Source organism: Vidua chalybeata, chromosome Z (genome assembly GCF_026979565.1).
Source record: "Vidua chalybeata isolate OUT-0048 chromosome Z, bVidCha1 merged haplotype, whole genome shotgun sequence".
NCBI classification, from domain to species: domain Eukaryota; kingdom Metazoa; phylum Chordata; class Aves; order Passeriformes; family Viduidae; genus Vidua; species Vidua chalybeata.
In genome coordinates, this window is record NC_071570.1 from 58873619 (window position 1) to 58890640 (window position 17022).

Consider the following 17022-nt stretch of genomic DNA (forward strand, 5'->3'; position numbering starts at 1 on the left):
TTGGCATAGGGTACCTTGCCTTTCCTTTTCAGAAGCCAAGCAGATGCTTTTTATCTCCATACAGCAGTGAACCCTCCAAAGCCATGGAAAGCTCAAGGCAGTAGTGTGGCTGCATGGTCCACAGTGTGGCTGAAGCACGGTGTGAGGGAGAGCACCACTCTGAGCTCAAAAGCCATGGAGCAGTGGGAGACTTCTTGGGAGCTGGAGCATGCAGGTGATGGGACACATTTTCCTGAGTACAAGTTTTGTCTCTGTCACCCTGCTGTATTAGTAGAAGGAATGCTAGTGAAAACACCCTGGAAAAGTAGAGAAAGACAACCAATCTAAATGATGACTAGACCTTTGAAGCTGGTTCACACACTGCTCAAACTATGGATTTAATGATGTGCACTATTTTTTTTTTTTCCAGGCCAGTTTACATGACCACTGCTTGACTGCAGTCATTCAAGACCATGTTTGGGTTTTTTATTCCTTTTTTCTTTATTTGGACAATATATATATACATATGTACAAAAACACCTATGCCTACTTTTTTTTCCTTTTTTTACAATTTCATGTGATTTACAAAACAGGACAGCAAAATAACTTATAAAGAATACGAATACTGTACAAAAATAAAACTGATTAAACTATTGGGAGTTGGTATTTTATAGTGTTACAGATCACTGGTTTGTAGAACAGCATTTTGAAGTATGTGTCCAGTCTGGTGTATGCTGGCCTAAGTCCATCTGCAAGCTGAAAACAGATCTGTAATGTCAGTCATGAAAAAAGTTCACGAAGAAGTATATTATATAGCTATACCTTTAAATCCATGACATCTCTATGCTAATGGACTTTCTTAATCAAGGAGAGGAGCTGTCCTTACTTCAGCACTATTAAGTACTTCCAAAATAGTATAACAAGTACATACAGTATTAGAGAACCTGATTTTCCTTTTCCAACACTTGCAACACTATTCAAAACTTAACTTCAAGATGCAAAGATCTAACCTGCAGTTTGTTTTAGGTTAAAACAAACTGTTTTAAAGCCATTGTTTGCTTTAACTGAAAAAAAAAAAAAAAAAAAAAAAACCAAAACCCAAAAACCACAAATGAACAAAACAGTACAATGATATCCCCAAACCTGGTAATTCCCAATGCATTCTCTTAGAGATTAATGAATCACATTAATCTTCTCTGTCCAATGCTGAAATACAGCATACACTACCATTTAGGAAGGGTTTTTTTCAGAAACAGGATCTTGTCACTGGCAGTGGTGATACATGCCTTGCATGTCCCATTGTCCCATGGACTAAAGTACCTCCCGCCTATTTCAGACTTTGCAGGAACGTTTCTTTAAGTGTGCATTCTACCCCAAATACACAACATGGATACTATAAAGCTGGCCATTTACTTCCATATACCAGTTAATCCTGGTAGTTAAGTGACCAAAATGTTTACATACTGTTTAGGATCTGCTTATCAGCTGTGGCTTCTAGTTGTGGTTGATTAGATGTGAGGATCTCTTGTATTTCACAGGATTGGGCTTTAATTTTCCAAGTGCTGCATTTGTCCCACAAAATGGCAACAATCCAGACTGCAGGATGGAGACTTGAAATCTAGCTTGATCTTCAGAGAGAAGAACAAAGATGAACAAAAATGCACCTCTGAATCTCATTGGGCTGCTCATGGCCCTGACCCTACTCCACAAGGCAGCATTAACAGTTACTGGTAAGCAGAATACTTTCTGTATTTCTTGATCAATAAAAACACCAGCACTACCAATTTTTATTACAAAGAACCTATGTCCCTATGACTCAATCTGAATACGAGAAATTAAAGTTTGGTTTCTAAAATAAATGTTTCAAAAAGCTGAAACGGAGGTAGAAAGTGTGCTTGGTTTCCTGATGTCTTCACTGAAGAAAACACATCCCTTTTTATTCCATAGACTGTTCAATATCCCCAATGCTTTAAAAGAAGTTCTCTTCACATAGACAAAATCTATTATGAACTACACAGGTAAAAACACAGTATGCAAACTGATTTCTAATGCTGAAAGCCATATACAACTGTAGAGGAAAACACTCTACTCTCAAAGTTAATTTTTTGTTTGTCTCTAGGAAGCAAGCTTTTTATCAGATAAAACAATAAGATACTGTAATTGCAGCTGTGCTAACAAGATCTTTTATGTACAGAATTTTACAAGATGACCTAAATTCATCTGCAGTGGAGACACTTTGGGTTTCAGTGTAAATACTCACAAAATTAATTTGGCCCTAAATCTGTAGTAGGGCTGCACCTCCCCTTCCTCTTCTAGAAGAAGGGGTAAAAAGCAAACAGAAGAACATTTCTGGAAAAAAAATAATGTGTAAACAAATTTCTCCCCCATTATGCAGGGGGAGGGGGAGGGGAAAAATATATCACTGATAACCTCTTAAATTTCATGCTTTTAACCTAAAAAAATTTGAAATATTTGCTAATGATCACATCTAAAAATTTTCATTCAGTGGTCTTTCTGTTCCTTTTAAAGATAAAAAATACCTTTAAAATAAAAGTTAACATTGTTTTTATGACCATTTGATGTGCCATGTATGACACAGGTACAAAGTACTAAGAGAAGCTTATGTCATAAAGGAGTATTGCAAGATACCTTATGTATTTCAAATTAGCTTGTGGTATTCCCCCATACTCCAGAGCAAGAGCAATCAAGACATATAGGAGCCCTTCTAAAGTGCTCCTTACAGTAATTTTAGGTGTTTCCATTATCAGAGTGCTCTTAAGAAAAGGTCTACTCTCTCCATAAGCACACACAATTCCCATAGGACTCCAAGGGAGTTAGGCCATGGTATGAAGAGAATAAATCTTTAAGGCAAATGTAGGAAGAGAAAAAGCCTTTAAAAAAGCAGCAGTTTGTAAAGATGGTAGCTGCTTTGTGCACCCATTCAAACAAACCACAGCAGAATAAAGCACTGTTAGTGGCATTTCTGTAGTACAGTACTATATTACTGACAAGTAAAGTATGGGATCATATGAGAGACATATGCTTCAGCTCCCACATGCCCGCCACATTATCTAGGCTGAGCTGTATTTTTCTAGGTAAGTGAATAACAGAGCTAAATACACACACAGTCAGAAAATCACTGAGCTCTTTATGGGGATTTTTTTGCTTTAAGTATCTTCTTGAGTCATACATGTTTTTTCTGGAAAAGTCCAGCTGATATTCAAAAGTATAGTTAATACAAAGAAAAATGAAAAATTCCTATTTACTTTAATGTGCCTGATTGAGTATAAATTCACCTTATCTCAGTATATCAATCAGATACTATTGGTAACATATGTAATGTTTCTCTTAAGAGTCTCTTTAAGTGCAGGATCGCAGAAGATACACAGAAGTAAACCCACTTCTACAATGTGCTATGGAGTTTTTATCTGAGTTATTTATGTGACTTGGAAAGTGTTTTAACTCGACAGACTCTAAATACAAGCAGCATTACACTGTTTAACAAAACATGTTCATGACACAGCAATCACAAAGACTCTGGGGTCATGCTACTGTGGTGGCACAGGCCAGACTGCCCAGTCATATGTATATGTACACCAGTATCAACGCATTACATTGGAAGAGGTGGTCGCCTCCTCCCTGGCTGCCCCTTCCCTCCTCTCACCCCACAGTCCACTTGTTCCAGACTGTTGTTCTCAGGGCAGAGCCAGGAGGTAGAAGATCGGGAGGGGGATACTGAGTACCTTTTTTTTTTTTTTTTTGAATGCCGGCTACATGTGCTTTTGGACAGCAAGAGTGACCGGCACCGCAGTGGATGCTCGTGTTCTGGCACCACTGCCTGCACCCTCGCCACAGCCTGCCTCTTCTCCACTCCTCCCCCAGGGCCAGCCCTGCCTTCACAAGGAGCTGCTGGAGCTGGACTTTTTGGATCGCTTGATCATGCTGGGATGGAATTCGGTGTGGCGGCGGGCGTGCTTGGTCAGGTGGTCGCTCCGCATGAACCGCTTCTCGCAGAGGGGGCAGCGGAACTGCTTCTCACCGGTGTGGGTTCGGTAGTGCCGCGTCAGCTCGTCGGAGCGGGAGAACTTCTTAAGGCAGTCGGGCCACGTGCAGGGGAATGGTCGCTCACCTGCGGGGAAGAAAGGATGACAAGAGATTTAGGGGGGCAGGAGTAATGCAGATCGGCACACGTCAGCTTTGCTGAGGAGCCAAAGAACATACTGCTGAGGGAAAAAAGCTGCTTTTGTTTCCTGCCATGGTGCCAGCGTCTGTGGAGTTGCTGATAACTCACTTCATCAGGTTTCACTCTCACCTCCAGTAGAAGCCAAAAACCGCTCCAAACACATGAAACTCACATTCTAGTGCAAAACCTTACACGACCTGAAGACTGTCAAAACAAGAGATAAAATCTGCCTTTGCCTGTATGTTTTTCATACTGTTCTCACTACAGTAGCTTGGGAAAGGTGTGCCAGAATTATTCCTCTGACACTTCCGTTCTACTGAATTATTTGCAACAGTTAGAAAATAATGCAAAAAAAATCCTTTAGGTAGGACAAGTCTTTCCAGCCCTGGAAGAACTGAGTGAGGAGGCACTGGGGAAATCTCAGGGCTGCAAACATGTAGGGCAAAACTGCTGCACCTGCAGAGGGAAGTCCCATGCCCCCCCTTCAGCCCTTCCTCTGGAAAGCCAAGATGCTCCAGCAAGTATCAATCTCAGACAGCTGGTTTGAAGACAGGAAAAACACCTCATTATTCACACTCTATCAGAATAGATGTTTGCTATAATGATGAAAAACAAATCCAAACACCTTAACCTAAATGACACCACACTTTGCTTTCACAAAACAAGGGTGTAAGGATTGAAGAGCAATCCATGTTATCTTTCTGGCACTCCACATCCCTACAGTTCACCTCTGTGGGTTGGACAGGCTTTACCTTCAGGCACAAACATAGTGCCTCCAAAGCAGCAAGCCTGACCCTAGTACATAACACAGATGGAAACTGAAGATGTTTAAGTTCACGCAAAAGCTTTCCACTATGCTCTGCTGCAGGTTTGATCCCTTAATTTTCTTTCTTCAGAGCCTCCTGAAGGGAATATAAATGGCAGCTTGTGACAGCTATTTACTGTCAGCCATGAAATACAAAAACTGTCCCAGGGGTTTTCCAGCTTGGAAGTGTTGGAAAGAAACTCAGGAACTCCAGCATTTCTTAGTACTGTGAGGTTTGGTACAACAGGTGAGCTCACTTTACATTCAAAGATCAACAAAAAAGGGGTGATTTACAAAGTGGGTCCTGGATTTCTCCCCAGATACACCAGCAGAGACAAAAAGCTACAGACTTGAATGAACAGCCCTGAATCCAGGAGGACAACAGTCAGTACAAAGTATGGTAGAGTTGCAGAGAAGGACTCACTGAAGGCATGCAAAGGGCCAAAGAAGGATAAGGACATGCCAGATAAGTTAAGGTATAGTAACACCAAGGGTCCTGAAAGTCCTAGTAAACTTCCCTGAATAACGCTTCACTGTTTGGGCTCCTAATTATTTGTGCTCCTTAATAGCTGCCCTATTCCAGACCAACCAGCATGCCATGGAGCAGAGCTGGATGAGTCGGACTGCTAAGTCACAGCACAGCCCTGTGGCTGCTGCCCCTGTCGTTGCCTCCTTCACTTCATGGCCATGCTGGTTCTCAGTCACGGGGGAAGGATGGAGCAGCGGAAGTCAAGCCAGCTGCCTGCCCAAGCCTGGTGGAGGCAGAGCTGCCAGCCATCATGAACCAGGCTATTTTGTTTGTTATAAATGCATTTTTTGGCTCCCTGATGTATGCTTTTAGACATGATTGGAAAACCTTCTGAATAACCACCGCCTGTATAAAACAAATTAATTAAAGCTATGTAGTGTCATGTGTGCATGAACGCCATGGCCTCAGCTACACTGTGGAGCAGCACCAGGGGCTGTACAGAGGCCTCACAACACCACCCTTGCCCAGTGCCAGCCCCTTAACATCTGAGGCAAGCATTTCACTTGTGCTGCTCTTTTGCAATCTATCTCATGGTTTCTGTCACAGCTCCCGGAAGCAGGTGGCAGTGGGAGGTGCAGAACAGCTTTCTTGTCCCCCTGGGAGTGTGGGAGGAGTGGCATACGTCTTGCACATGTGCAGCCATCTAGTATATGCCTCTGTGTCAGGCATTTACACCCCAGAGCAGTGGGAGCAACTGAGGCACCCTGCCTCATCCCTGGAAACCACATTTCCAGCCATCTACCTCAGGACAGCTCTTCAGTCTGCAGAAGTGCCCATCTGTAAATAGGGAGATTAGGTGCCTAGCCTGGATAGCAAACATCAGCCTTTGGGGAGCAGCACCTGTATTTTAGGCATGGTAGTATCTAACCTGAGTGTCTAAAAGTAGTGTTTAAAATCTGGCCTCAAGCAGCCCTTAAGAAACTGAAGTCCTCCCTCACGCCCTCCTGGAGTTTCTCCTGGGAAGATAAAATGAAGCCCTGCTTCTGGAATTCCCTCTAATACGGGACAGGAGAAGCATGACCTCCATCCACCATTGCTACCCCACACATCCACTGGACATGCCACCAGGGGAAAGCACTCTAAGGTTATGGAGTGTAACCACAAAGCTTTAGGGAAAGGCAGGGCTTGCTCAGGATCAGCAAACCTGCTGTGCCTTTGGTACTGTACTCTGCAGGGAATCAACCCTGGGCCCGGCTGGGGGAGGACACAAAGGCTGCGGGAACTTGGCATGGTGCAGAGACACCTTGCTACCAACAGGAAAGCTGCTGTGCATGAGGATGGGGACACAGCAGGGATTGCAGCAAGAGATGGATGGCCACGCTCCCTTGGAGGCACGTGGATGCCACCAGCACAGCCCCCCATCCACCACAGAGCTCCCAAGTACAGTAGTAAAGAATGACTTTGTATCTCAGCAATACAAACCTGCAGAAGCTGTCACAGCCACTTTGGAAGTGCCTATAGGAAAGTAGGCACAATCCCTGATGCCTGGATGCATTAAACTCCATGTTTCTCAGAGTAGAGACAAGGGGGAGGGAGGCTTTTCCAGGCCCTCAGGGGTCATCTCTGATCCTGAGAATTCACTGCTTCCCTTGGTCACAAAGCTATAAGGGATGACAGCAGCCCAAAGGGATGGTACCTCAGTGACAGTCTCAATAGGTGCAAGGTAGGCGTGTCTCCAGGAAGCACTTAAAGCAAGGTGGAGATGGCTGATGGCATGTGATAACTGTACACTCTACAAAGATAGTGGTTGCATCTGCTATATTTGACATGCTTTCTTTTTGCAGCAGCAGAGATGTCTGTGGAAGAGCCCTCTGAGAAAACAAGTCTTGCAGCTCATATGCTTGCTGGGCAGGCAGTGGCCTAGAGAGCTGCAGTACAAGCTAGTGCTGCCTCCATCTGGAGATATGGATTTCTGTGTCAGCTCAGGCAAGGCAGGTATTTTCCTTACGAATTTTATCCCTTAGTTTTGGGGTAGTAATGCTAAAGCTTGAAACAGCAGAATGAAACATCAACACGCAGTGCTGTTATACAGTTTCCCTTAGTGGCTGTATGCTACTGACTTTTTAAGTTATGCCTCCGATGGGATTTTCCATCAAGAAATGAAGGAAAGGTCAATGGTACATCATGATAATTTGAAACTATGTGTGATTGGATCCTAACACAACAGACACAAAAAGCAAATAATTTTCTTTAAAAAATAAGATGAATATGTATATGCACATATATCCAGAACAGCTTACAGAAGGAAAAAATGAATGAAAAACTGATTTCTAGGTAATAAGAACAGGTGCATCTGCAGACTCCCATTCTTTGTGCTGTGTGGCATCAGGAATAGAGTGAGAGACAGTTTATTCTCAGTATAAGTTAACAGTGGTGCTTCACAGGTCTTCTCTACAGTCTAAAGAACTCCTGCAACCCTGACTTACTTTAAATACCATATGTATGTAAAGGCCTTCAGATCCTTTGAATCTTAAGCCCTCTTGCTACACCTGCCATTTTTTACTTGCTTCTTCTCCCAACCCTCTACAACAAATGTTTAGTTTGTTCTTTCTGGGCAAGTATAAACTCTATATCCAAACTACTTTGTATGACCTGAGGCAGGTCCACTTTATTTTATCCTGAATAGATTAAAAAATAATGCTTTTATCCCTACCCTGGGACATTTCAGATTTTTCCACACTGCAGTCTTACACATAAAAGGGTTTCTGAAAAAAGAATACAAAGTGGGCATTAGCAGGCTCATTAACATAAGTACAGGTAGTAGTGGTATCCTGATTAGTCATCTGCCTCCTCACCACAAAATGCTGCTTTATGCATGGATGACTGAGGTTAGGAGCTGCAGTTCATGGTGGCTTTAAAACACAGAATATCTGCTATCTGTCTCAGGTATCTCTCACTTTTCCTCCCAGTTATTTGCCCTACACACTCTGAACAAGCAATTTCCTGTGGGACACTGGACTTTGACTGGGTGTCCACATGCCAGATATTCTGATGAAGACAGATCTTCAGAGCAGACAGACTGGACGCCTTTCAAGCAGGCCTTTTCCTCTTCTGAGATATTCCAAAATCAGATCAATAAAACACATGGCAACCAGGTACAAACAGAGAGATCAGCAGTGGTGGATGTTTGGGACCACATGCCTAAACCAATGCTTTCTGGGACACCTAAACCATGGTCATCCAACCAGACAACAGACCAAAAAGATGGGATAGGTGACAGATGGATGGGTTCCAGCAAGAAGTTTATTCTGCCAGGACTTAGGATTAAACACAACAGGTTGTTTCAAGTATTAAAATGTTGCTTTCAGCAAGTTTTTAGGTGTTCTGATATTCTTAAAACTACCATTCAGCATCTGCTTGGACATACAGGTGTTTTGAGTCTCTTTCAAAAACCCAGATGCAAAACCACCTGCTACAACCTGCTGCTGCTGAGTCTAAATGTCAAGAAATTTGTCTTGCTGTTATCCCACTGTGATAAAGTATCAGATGCAAGGGATGTCCTTTCAGCTTCTCTGTCACAGCACAGCACAGAGAACCTCCTTGACTGTGTTACAGAAGGCTTTCTTTGGGGGACTGTGCCTCCATACACATAGACAGAGACAGAGAGATCAGTCAGGTAAGCTACTAGGGAGAGGAAAGATCTTTCCAAATCTCACCTGAGAGTTAAATCCATGCTTCTGTAGCTAAGACAAGAGCCCTCAATAGCATGTTTATGGTTATGTGAGACAAGTTCCTAGCTCTTCTCCTTTCCCAGCTTATCTTCATATGAACTTCCTCCATTTGCAGTAATACTTGAATAATAACAACAATGGGGAGAGACCAACTCCTAGCCTGGTGCTTAGTGCACTTACCTGGGAACAAAGGACATTGGGTTTAAGCTCCTGTCCTGTATGAATAATCAAGTTTCCTTGTTAAGATGGAACAGCTTTGACAGGGAAAGGGGGAATCCAATTTCACATGCATTCAGAAAGATAATGTAGCTTTCGATATTTACTCTGAATTTATTAGCCAGTGTTTCAACATACTTTTCCCTCAAGTTTAAGGTATTTATAGAGTGCTCTCAGGCTGTGTACATTCATCATAACCTGAATACAGATGGTAAACTGTACTACCACAAGTGAACAGTGTCTCAAGTATTCTTTGCCATCACTCCCTCAGACCCTGTTTTTTTAATCTTAAATTGGCCCTTCCCTGCTCTTCCAGTTGCAGGCTTGGGAGCTGTTCAAGGCTCCCAACAGGAGCAGCAGCCTGGTGCACAACAACACAGCAACCAACAAAGAGGAACAAAGGAGTTCCTGCAACAATCCTAACAGCTGACGCTGCAAGAAACACAGGCTAACAAGAGCAGTGACAGCCACCACATGGTCTTCAGTGCCACAGCACAAACACTGTGCAGAACTCAGTAAAGCTGCAATTTCAATACATCCATCTGGAAGCAGGAGTTGTGCTCTTATGGATAATGCCTGCTCACTGCTTCTGGCCTACATGTGAACTTTGTCATGCTGACTCAACTGATAAACTTTTCTGGAGCACTTTCCTGCAAGTGACAAATACACTTGCTTATAATCTTAATTTTTTTATCAGAAAACAAGACAACTGGGAACTGGACAACTTTGAGGATTTCTTACTCAGCTGGCAAGACTCCCAGTCAGGATCATCGCGTTTCTCCATGACCTGGAAATATGCCCATTAGAACTCCTGCAATTTGTGCATTTTCATTAACCATGGTATTTCACATGGTAATCTGCATTTAACAAAAATTATGCTGTTGGCTCCACTTTTTGCTCTTGGGTCCTATTCTGAAGGATCTGGGTAACTGACATGGCATAAGCTGGATAGGAGGGTCTTAAAACACTAAATTTCAGATTATGCTCCAACAAAATTACTGAGAAAGATCGCAGCGAGCAGAGAACTGTCAACAGACTAGCATCTGTTCAGTCTGTTGAGTGAGATAATCTAGAACATAAATAACAAAGCAGTACAGTCAAACCAAACCAATACAGGGGCTCGTCCAACACCACGATATCTGGATAGCAGCAATAGGCAGCTGCAGTGCCTGTTCTTACTCTACTGGAAATGCTCCTCCACTTTCCTGTGCAGACTGTCAACCTATGGGTTCACACCTCTGCCTAACCCCTGCTTCTGAGCACTGGTGAGAGCCAAATGCTGGGAGCACTTAAGAGTGCATCAGCTGCCTGGTGTAACAGAACTCTTGGCATTGTTTGCATCCAGTTTACATGACGATAGAGTTGGCTGAAAAGCCTATCTGAAGAGGGAGAACTTTCCCCACATCTGGGTTTTGAGCATCTAAACTCTTAATTAAGGGCATCTGATGTGTATGTGAAATTCCCATCAATCCTCAGCCTCGCCAGACAAGTAAACACCTACAACTCCAGTAGGAGGAACCATCTCACAAGCTACTTTTATGGTACCTTCTTGGTCAGGAAGGAGGGACAAAGAAGATCTGGTCTTAGTAGTCATGTGCCCTTTAACTGGATTATATTCACACCATCACAACAAACATGAATTTTGTACCGCTTGTTTCTCCTGCCAGTTTCTCTCCCTGCCCTTTACCCTGCACTCCCTGGCCAGGCCTCCTGACTGAGATTGCTTGTTTGTTCTTGTATGCCTTCATTTTCCCTGGAAACCAACCCTCTGGCCTGCACATCCCTCTGTGTTAAGCTGTTCCCCCTGCTAATAATAGGCTTTTGAGGCTAATAATAACACTACACAACTACACCTGTCAAAACCAAACCTCTAAACCCACCTATTTACAGAATTTGTTTCTTCTTAGTTTTGATGGTAACTCTCTGCTTACCTGCTATTGTTCAGATGGGTCCTTCACCTTTTCCCAACCTCTGTACCACTTCCAGGGCTTGAGTCTCACCTAGGCCTAGTAGCACAAGCAAGGGGACGGTTTGCACAAGCAGGATGTGCAGTGCCATCTGCTGAACTTTTTCTGTAAAGATCAACCCAAAAGATAATTTCTGATGGATGGCTAATTTGGGCCTTCTGGAAATTGAACTAGCATTAAACATCAAAGGCCCAAACTTCAAGCGAACAGTTATACTGACATTTTTAGTATCTGAAATACGGAACCTTTGAAACAACAAGGTTAAAGAATGGTTAATAAGATACAGACCTCTAACCATCAAGTTTTTGTCTACTACCCTTCTACCTTGATTTGGTATTTTGTTTCTTGTTTTGCATTAGGCTACCAAAGATGAACTGGTGAGTTTTCAGATTCCCAGTCACTACACAGAAAGAGAAGTATCCAGACTTCCCAACTTGCTTGGTTAGGATTTATGAATAAAGAGAACTGTGAGTATGCACAAGTTCAGGGGTGTGAACAGAAATCCTTAAGCCATTCTCCAATATAGAAATACTGGGATTAAATATTAAAAATTTAAGACCAGGAAACTTCTACTGGTGGCTGTGCACCTACTTCCACTAAAGGCTACACTGCAGCAAAAAACCTTGTTGGTGGCCTGGTGAAAAACGGCAGATAGATGAGAGAGACATTATTTGAAAGAAAGGAAATAAAATGGTACTAAGGAGGGCCCATTAACGCCCTGCAATATAGTTATGAATAACTCCAGAGGTCCCATTGAATCCCACTGTTGCTAAGGAATTGTTGTCATCTATAAAAATAATTAACATTATCAGTATCATTTAGCATTTCAGTTAGCTACAATTAACTTCACATTAGGAAGCTCTGAAAGTTCATTACTCCTGGATGTCTGCAGTGATTTTAATCACCCAGAACTACCATGACAGTACATCAATGCTTCTGAGTCAAATGCCTCATACTTGGAGCTAAGGCCACCCACTTGGGAGCAGCACATGCTAAACCTCATACCACTTCACCAGTACTTATTATAACACTACTGCTTACAGCAGGCTGTGTGGGTTGTACAGTACATTAATTTACATGTCATCACACAGAATGCTATCTCAACCAGCATCTATTCTGGTTCTCTTACCAGGGTGCATATTTGAGGATGGGGTAGTAAATGGAAATTATAATAACGTTTTCTTTGTCACTTATGAGACAGCATTTTGGAGAGCACCAGTTACACACAGCCTCCAAAAGAGCATGTGAGCTGCAGTCTCCGAGCTGGTAACACAACAACCCTTGGCACTGGTTATGAGGTCAGCATATGGTCACCACTGACCATCCTCTTTCCCAGCTCAGAGAGAAAGTCTAACTGCAAAGCTCATCGCTGAGCCACATCCAGTAATCCTACCCTGTTCTCTCCAGCTTCTTGAGGTAAGCACCCAGATTTGCCAGCAGGGCACCAGTCCGCAACGATCACCTGAGCCTCTTCCTCTGCAGTGCACTCACACCTAGGCGCATCGGTGAACTGGAGCAATGGAAGCTGAGCTGGAGCTCAGATGTGGCCATATTCTACCCAACCCATATTAAATTCTACAGCAATTCCTTGGATTATCAACTTACTTTGCATTACACTGCTAACCATCACCACCAACAGACAAAACCCAAAAGCACCATCACTGACAGAACATGAAATGTCTTGGCAGTGTTTGTCTCTTTTTATTCACTCCTTTCTGTTTCTGAACACAATCCTTTAATTCAGAACATTTTTAAAGCAGCCTTTTGTACTCCACTATGATCCCAAGAGCAATTCAGACCCATAAAGGTTTTTATTCAATCACCTGCACTGAAGGTCTAAAACCAAACAAATAAACAAACAAAAACCACCAAAACGAAGACCAACAAACTGAACAGAGAAGTCTGCAGCTGCTGTCCCCTTGGGGCTCGGCTGCCGCAGATACGTTTTATCTCCAGGTTTCCATGTTGCCACACCCTCCGAGGCGCCCCGCCGAGGGCTGGGAATGGGAGCAAACAGCTTGATGAATGAAGCCCTTGTGGAACACGTCAAAGCTGGATCACGGTAACCGATAGTGCGAGGCGCTGCCGCCGAGAAGAGCGGGGTCGGTCCTCCCTGCACGGCGCCTCGATCCCCTCGGCCGGAGGCGCAGCGCAGGGTAGCGCCGGGGTGGTTTGGGGAGCAGCCGGCGGTGCTCTCCTCCACCGGTGCTCCACCGCTAGCTCGAGCGCCTGACACCGGCTCTAGCTGACGCGCTTGCCGAATTCGCCCATCCAGCCCGCCGGAGGGGGGTGTGTCCGTAAGCCCCAGAGATGCAGCTCACCCAGGTTCAGGGAGACGCCGCCGCTGCCCCCTCCCGAGCCGAGCCGGCAGCCCCGCCAGCCCCTGCTCCGGCGCAATGGCCCCGCGGCATCCAGTCCCCGCAGCCGAGCTGAGCTCTCCGACAACTCTGCGGCCCAGGCCGCGGGTTCCGACGGCGGGAGCAGCGAGAGAGGCGGGGGCGGGGACTGCACTGCCCTCGCCTCCTTTGCAGAACGGGCGCCGAGTTCTGACCCGGTGCAGCCGGGTCCGCCTACAGCGGCAGGAAACCCGAATCTCGCCGCCCCTGTGCTTCCCTCGCCGACGCCCCGAGCGAACTCGGCGGCTCCTACCGCCATCCTCCCCTCCCAGCCGCGCCGGACACGCGAAGTTCGCTCCGCTCCCTAGCATCTGCCGCCTGGCCCTCACTGCCCGCCGGGGCCCGGGCCGGTTTCCGGCCGGCGCAGGTGGGCGGCGGGCAGGGCGCGGCGGGAGGCGCTGCCGCAGCCCCGCCCGGGGCGGCCGCCAGCTCCCGCCGGACAAGGGGCACCAGGGGAAAGAAAGTGGGGGCGTGATGGAGGGAGAGCCACGGGCCAGCCCCGAAGCCAGAGCGGCGCGGCAGGGCGGCGGGGGCGCCGGGCGCGCCGCTGGCCGGGTTCATCCGAGGACAAGCGCTCGCTCCCGCCCCCTTCCCTCCGCCACCGCTGACCTGTGTGCACCCGGTAGTGCGCCTTGAGGTGGGAAGACTTGCCGTAGACCTTGCCGCAGCCGCTGTAGGGGCACTTGTGCCGCTTCTCGGCCGCCAGCTTCCCCTTAGGGGCGGCCCCGGCGGCGCGCAGGCGGGGGGACGGCCCCGGCGGGGGGCTGCGGGGAGGGCTGGAACCCTGCTCGGTGGCCGCGTCGCTGTCGGAGCCCGCGTCCTCGTCGGGGCTCTCCACGCTGTCACTGCAGACGGAGGGGGCGGGCAGCGGCCGGTACTTGTTCAGCTCCAGCAGGCTCTTGGCGATGGCCAGCAGGGCGCAGTAGTCCTTCCAGGCGTCGCGGGGGTCGCGCAGCTCCCGGGCCGCCTCCCCCTCGCCCGGCACCTTCAGCCGCGCCGTCTCGGGCACGGCGGAGCGGTTGGAGATGGAGACCAGGCACTGCGCCGCTACGAAGTCCACGTACGCGACGGCCGACATGGTGCGGCCGCGCCCCGACGACAAGGGGGGCTCCGTCCGCCCTCACTGCTCGTCCGCCGGGCCGACCGCGCCGCCGCCAGCCATGGCCCGCCCGCGACGCGGGAAAGAGCGGGGCGGAGGAGGAAGGGGGCGTGAGGGGCGAATAAATAGCGGGGCGCCGGGCAGGTCCTTCACCGCCGCCCCCCAGGGGCGGCGCGCAGTCGGCGAAGGGGGAGCGCCGCCCGCGCGGCCGGCCCGAGTCCGGTGCAGGGGCCGGGGGAGAGGATACCGCCTGCCCCGCGCCCCGCGTGCTCCTGCCCGGGGGCGGCCGCGCCGGGGCCCATCACGTCAGGCGCGGAGCCCCTCCCGCCCCGGCCGGTCCGCGGGCAGGGCCGGCCGGCTGTGTTTACTTTCCCCCCCCGCCACTCACGGCGCCCCTTTTCTAGTGGAGGCGTGTCCGCCGGGCGGCCTCCCCGCCAATCGCCGCGCTCCCTCCCCAGGCCGCGTGCTACTCCGGGCGCCTCGCCGCGACCGCTTAAAGCAGCGATGCCGGGGCGCCGCTGAGGGCGCGACGACGGGGTAGCCGCGGCTCCGCTCCCCGCCGCGGGGTTCGCGCCGCCGGCCCGGCCGCGGCCCGGAGGAGCCGGCGACGACCTTGGGCGGGGGTCCGCGGTGGGGGCGGCGCGGGGCGGCGGCACCGAGCGGGTTAAGTGGCTCCGTGGAAGTCCTACGGTCCCAGCAACGGGCCCGCCAATGAGAAGTGAGCCGGCTGATGTCACTGGCAGCACCCCGCCAATCAGCGCCCGGTCCCGAAAGGTGCGCAACGCTTGGAGGCGAGGGGAGCGGCGGGCGCGCGCTCCGGCCGCGGCCCCCCCGCGCCGCTGCCGGGTAAGGGCGGGAGGGGCGCCGGGGATGCCCCGCCCGCGTGGGGTGTCCGTGACCCCGGCGCGACCCCGAGCTGGCTGCCCCTTCCCTGCCCGCGGCACCGGCACCCGCGAGATGGGGCTGCCCGTACTGCCTCGGGACGGGACCCCCAGGCCACGCGGGCAGGAGACGGGAGGACAAGCGCAGTGCAGGAAGCGGGACCTCGCGAAGCCCCCCCGGAGAAACCCGGTGGCGGCGCTACGCGCTCCATCGCTACAGCGTTATCGTTAAGACAGGCGGCTCCGTAACACGGGGCAGAGGAGAACCCTCTGTGCCCCCACGGTGAGCGGGGCAGGTACCTCGGCGGGGGTCACCAAGCGGCACCACTAGGGAAGAGTTTTAGAGTCACCTGATAGTGTCTGCCGTTTTGCCACTGTTGGCTTAAAATAAAGGTCAGGTTGACACTTACCCCGTCGCCAACTAAGTGCCATCCAGCCTAATTGAATCCCAAAAACCTGTCAGGTCTACCCGAATAACACGCCCCCATCTCTGCCTCATTGAACGCGGAAAGCTCATAGAGTGTTGTGAAAGCTAACTGACCTGTGCTCAGCCAGAGAAGAGTGAAAAATTTGCTTCTGGATCAAGCATTATTTTAAAAAAAGGAAAAGAGGTTACCATCTTCCCTAAGCCACCAGTACTGAGGTGTGAAGTATGTCAGTGTGTTTTGCTGTTTTGCAAGCATCGGGAGAGACGGTAATGAAAAGACTCTGCCTTCGAAGTAATGCCCGTGAGCCTCTCTACGGCATTACCCAAGGTAACACGGGTGCCTCTGAAATCACCATCTAGATGGAGAAGCACTCCTGTCAGGCAGAGGAGCTTTGGCTGGCTTTTGTGAACTGCATCCCAAGGAGACTGAGTCCTGGCAGGCCAGGGTCCCTAACTGAATCTTGCTGTCCTCAACCACAGCCCACCCTTCCTGATGAAAACAGTCAGGGCCTGAATAGTAAAGAGCTTTATGGAGTGCTATTAATGTCATTAACTGAATGTGGAAATGATGAGGAAGTGGCTACCGAAATGAGGCAGTGTTGTTCTTTTCCTGCAGGAGATAAAAATTAGTGATGTCAGCCATTTTGTATGCTAGCACCCTGGATCACTGCATGTAACCTTGAGCAGTAACAATCCTTTGCCATGGATAACTGGCATCAGCCATGGATAATTTTATGTGCCATAATTCAGGAAAAAAACCCGAAAAACAATCAAAATGCACAAACAAAACAAAAGAGCTAGAGGCTAGGTCTGTAAGTGGATCATCCGTAGGCTGATGAAGACCAAAGAGAGAACTTGAATAGAGCAAT

General features: G+C 48.2%; 1 protein-coding gene across 1 annotated transcript; it reads right to left on the bottom strand.

The window, feature by feature from the left end:
* Positions 1-455: 455 nt before the first annotated feature.
* Positions 456-15189, bottom strand: KLF9 (KLF transcription factor 9). The gene is made up of 2 exons (XM_053931638.1): positions 14356-15189; positions 456-4108 (listed from the first exon to the last, which is right to left on the bottom strand). The coding sequence occupies exons 1-2, from the start codon at positions 14822-14824 to the stop codon at positions 3876-3878; spliced, it is 702 nt and encodes a 233-aa protein (XP_053787613.1). The 5' UTR covers positions 14825-15189; the 3' UTR covers positions 456-3875.
* Positions 15190-17022: the final 1833 nt, after the last annotated feature.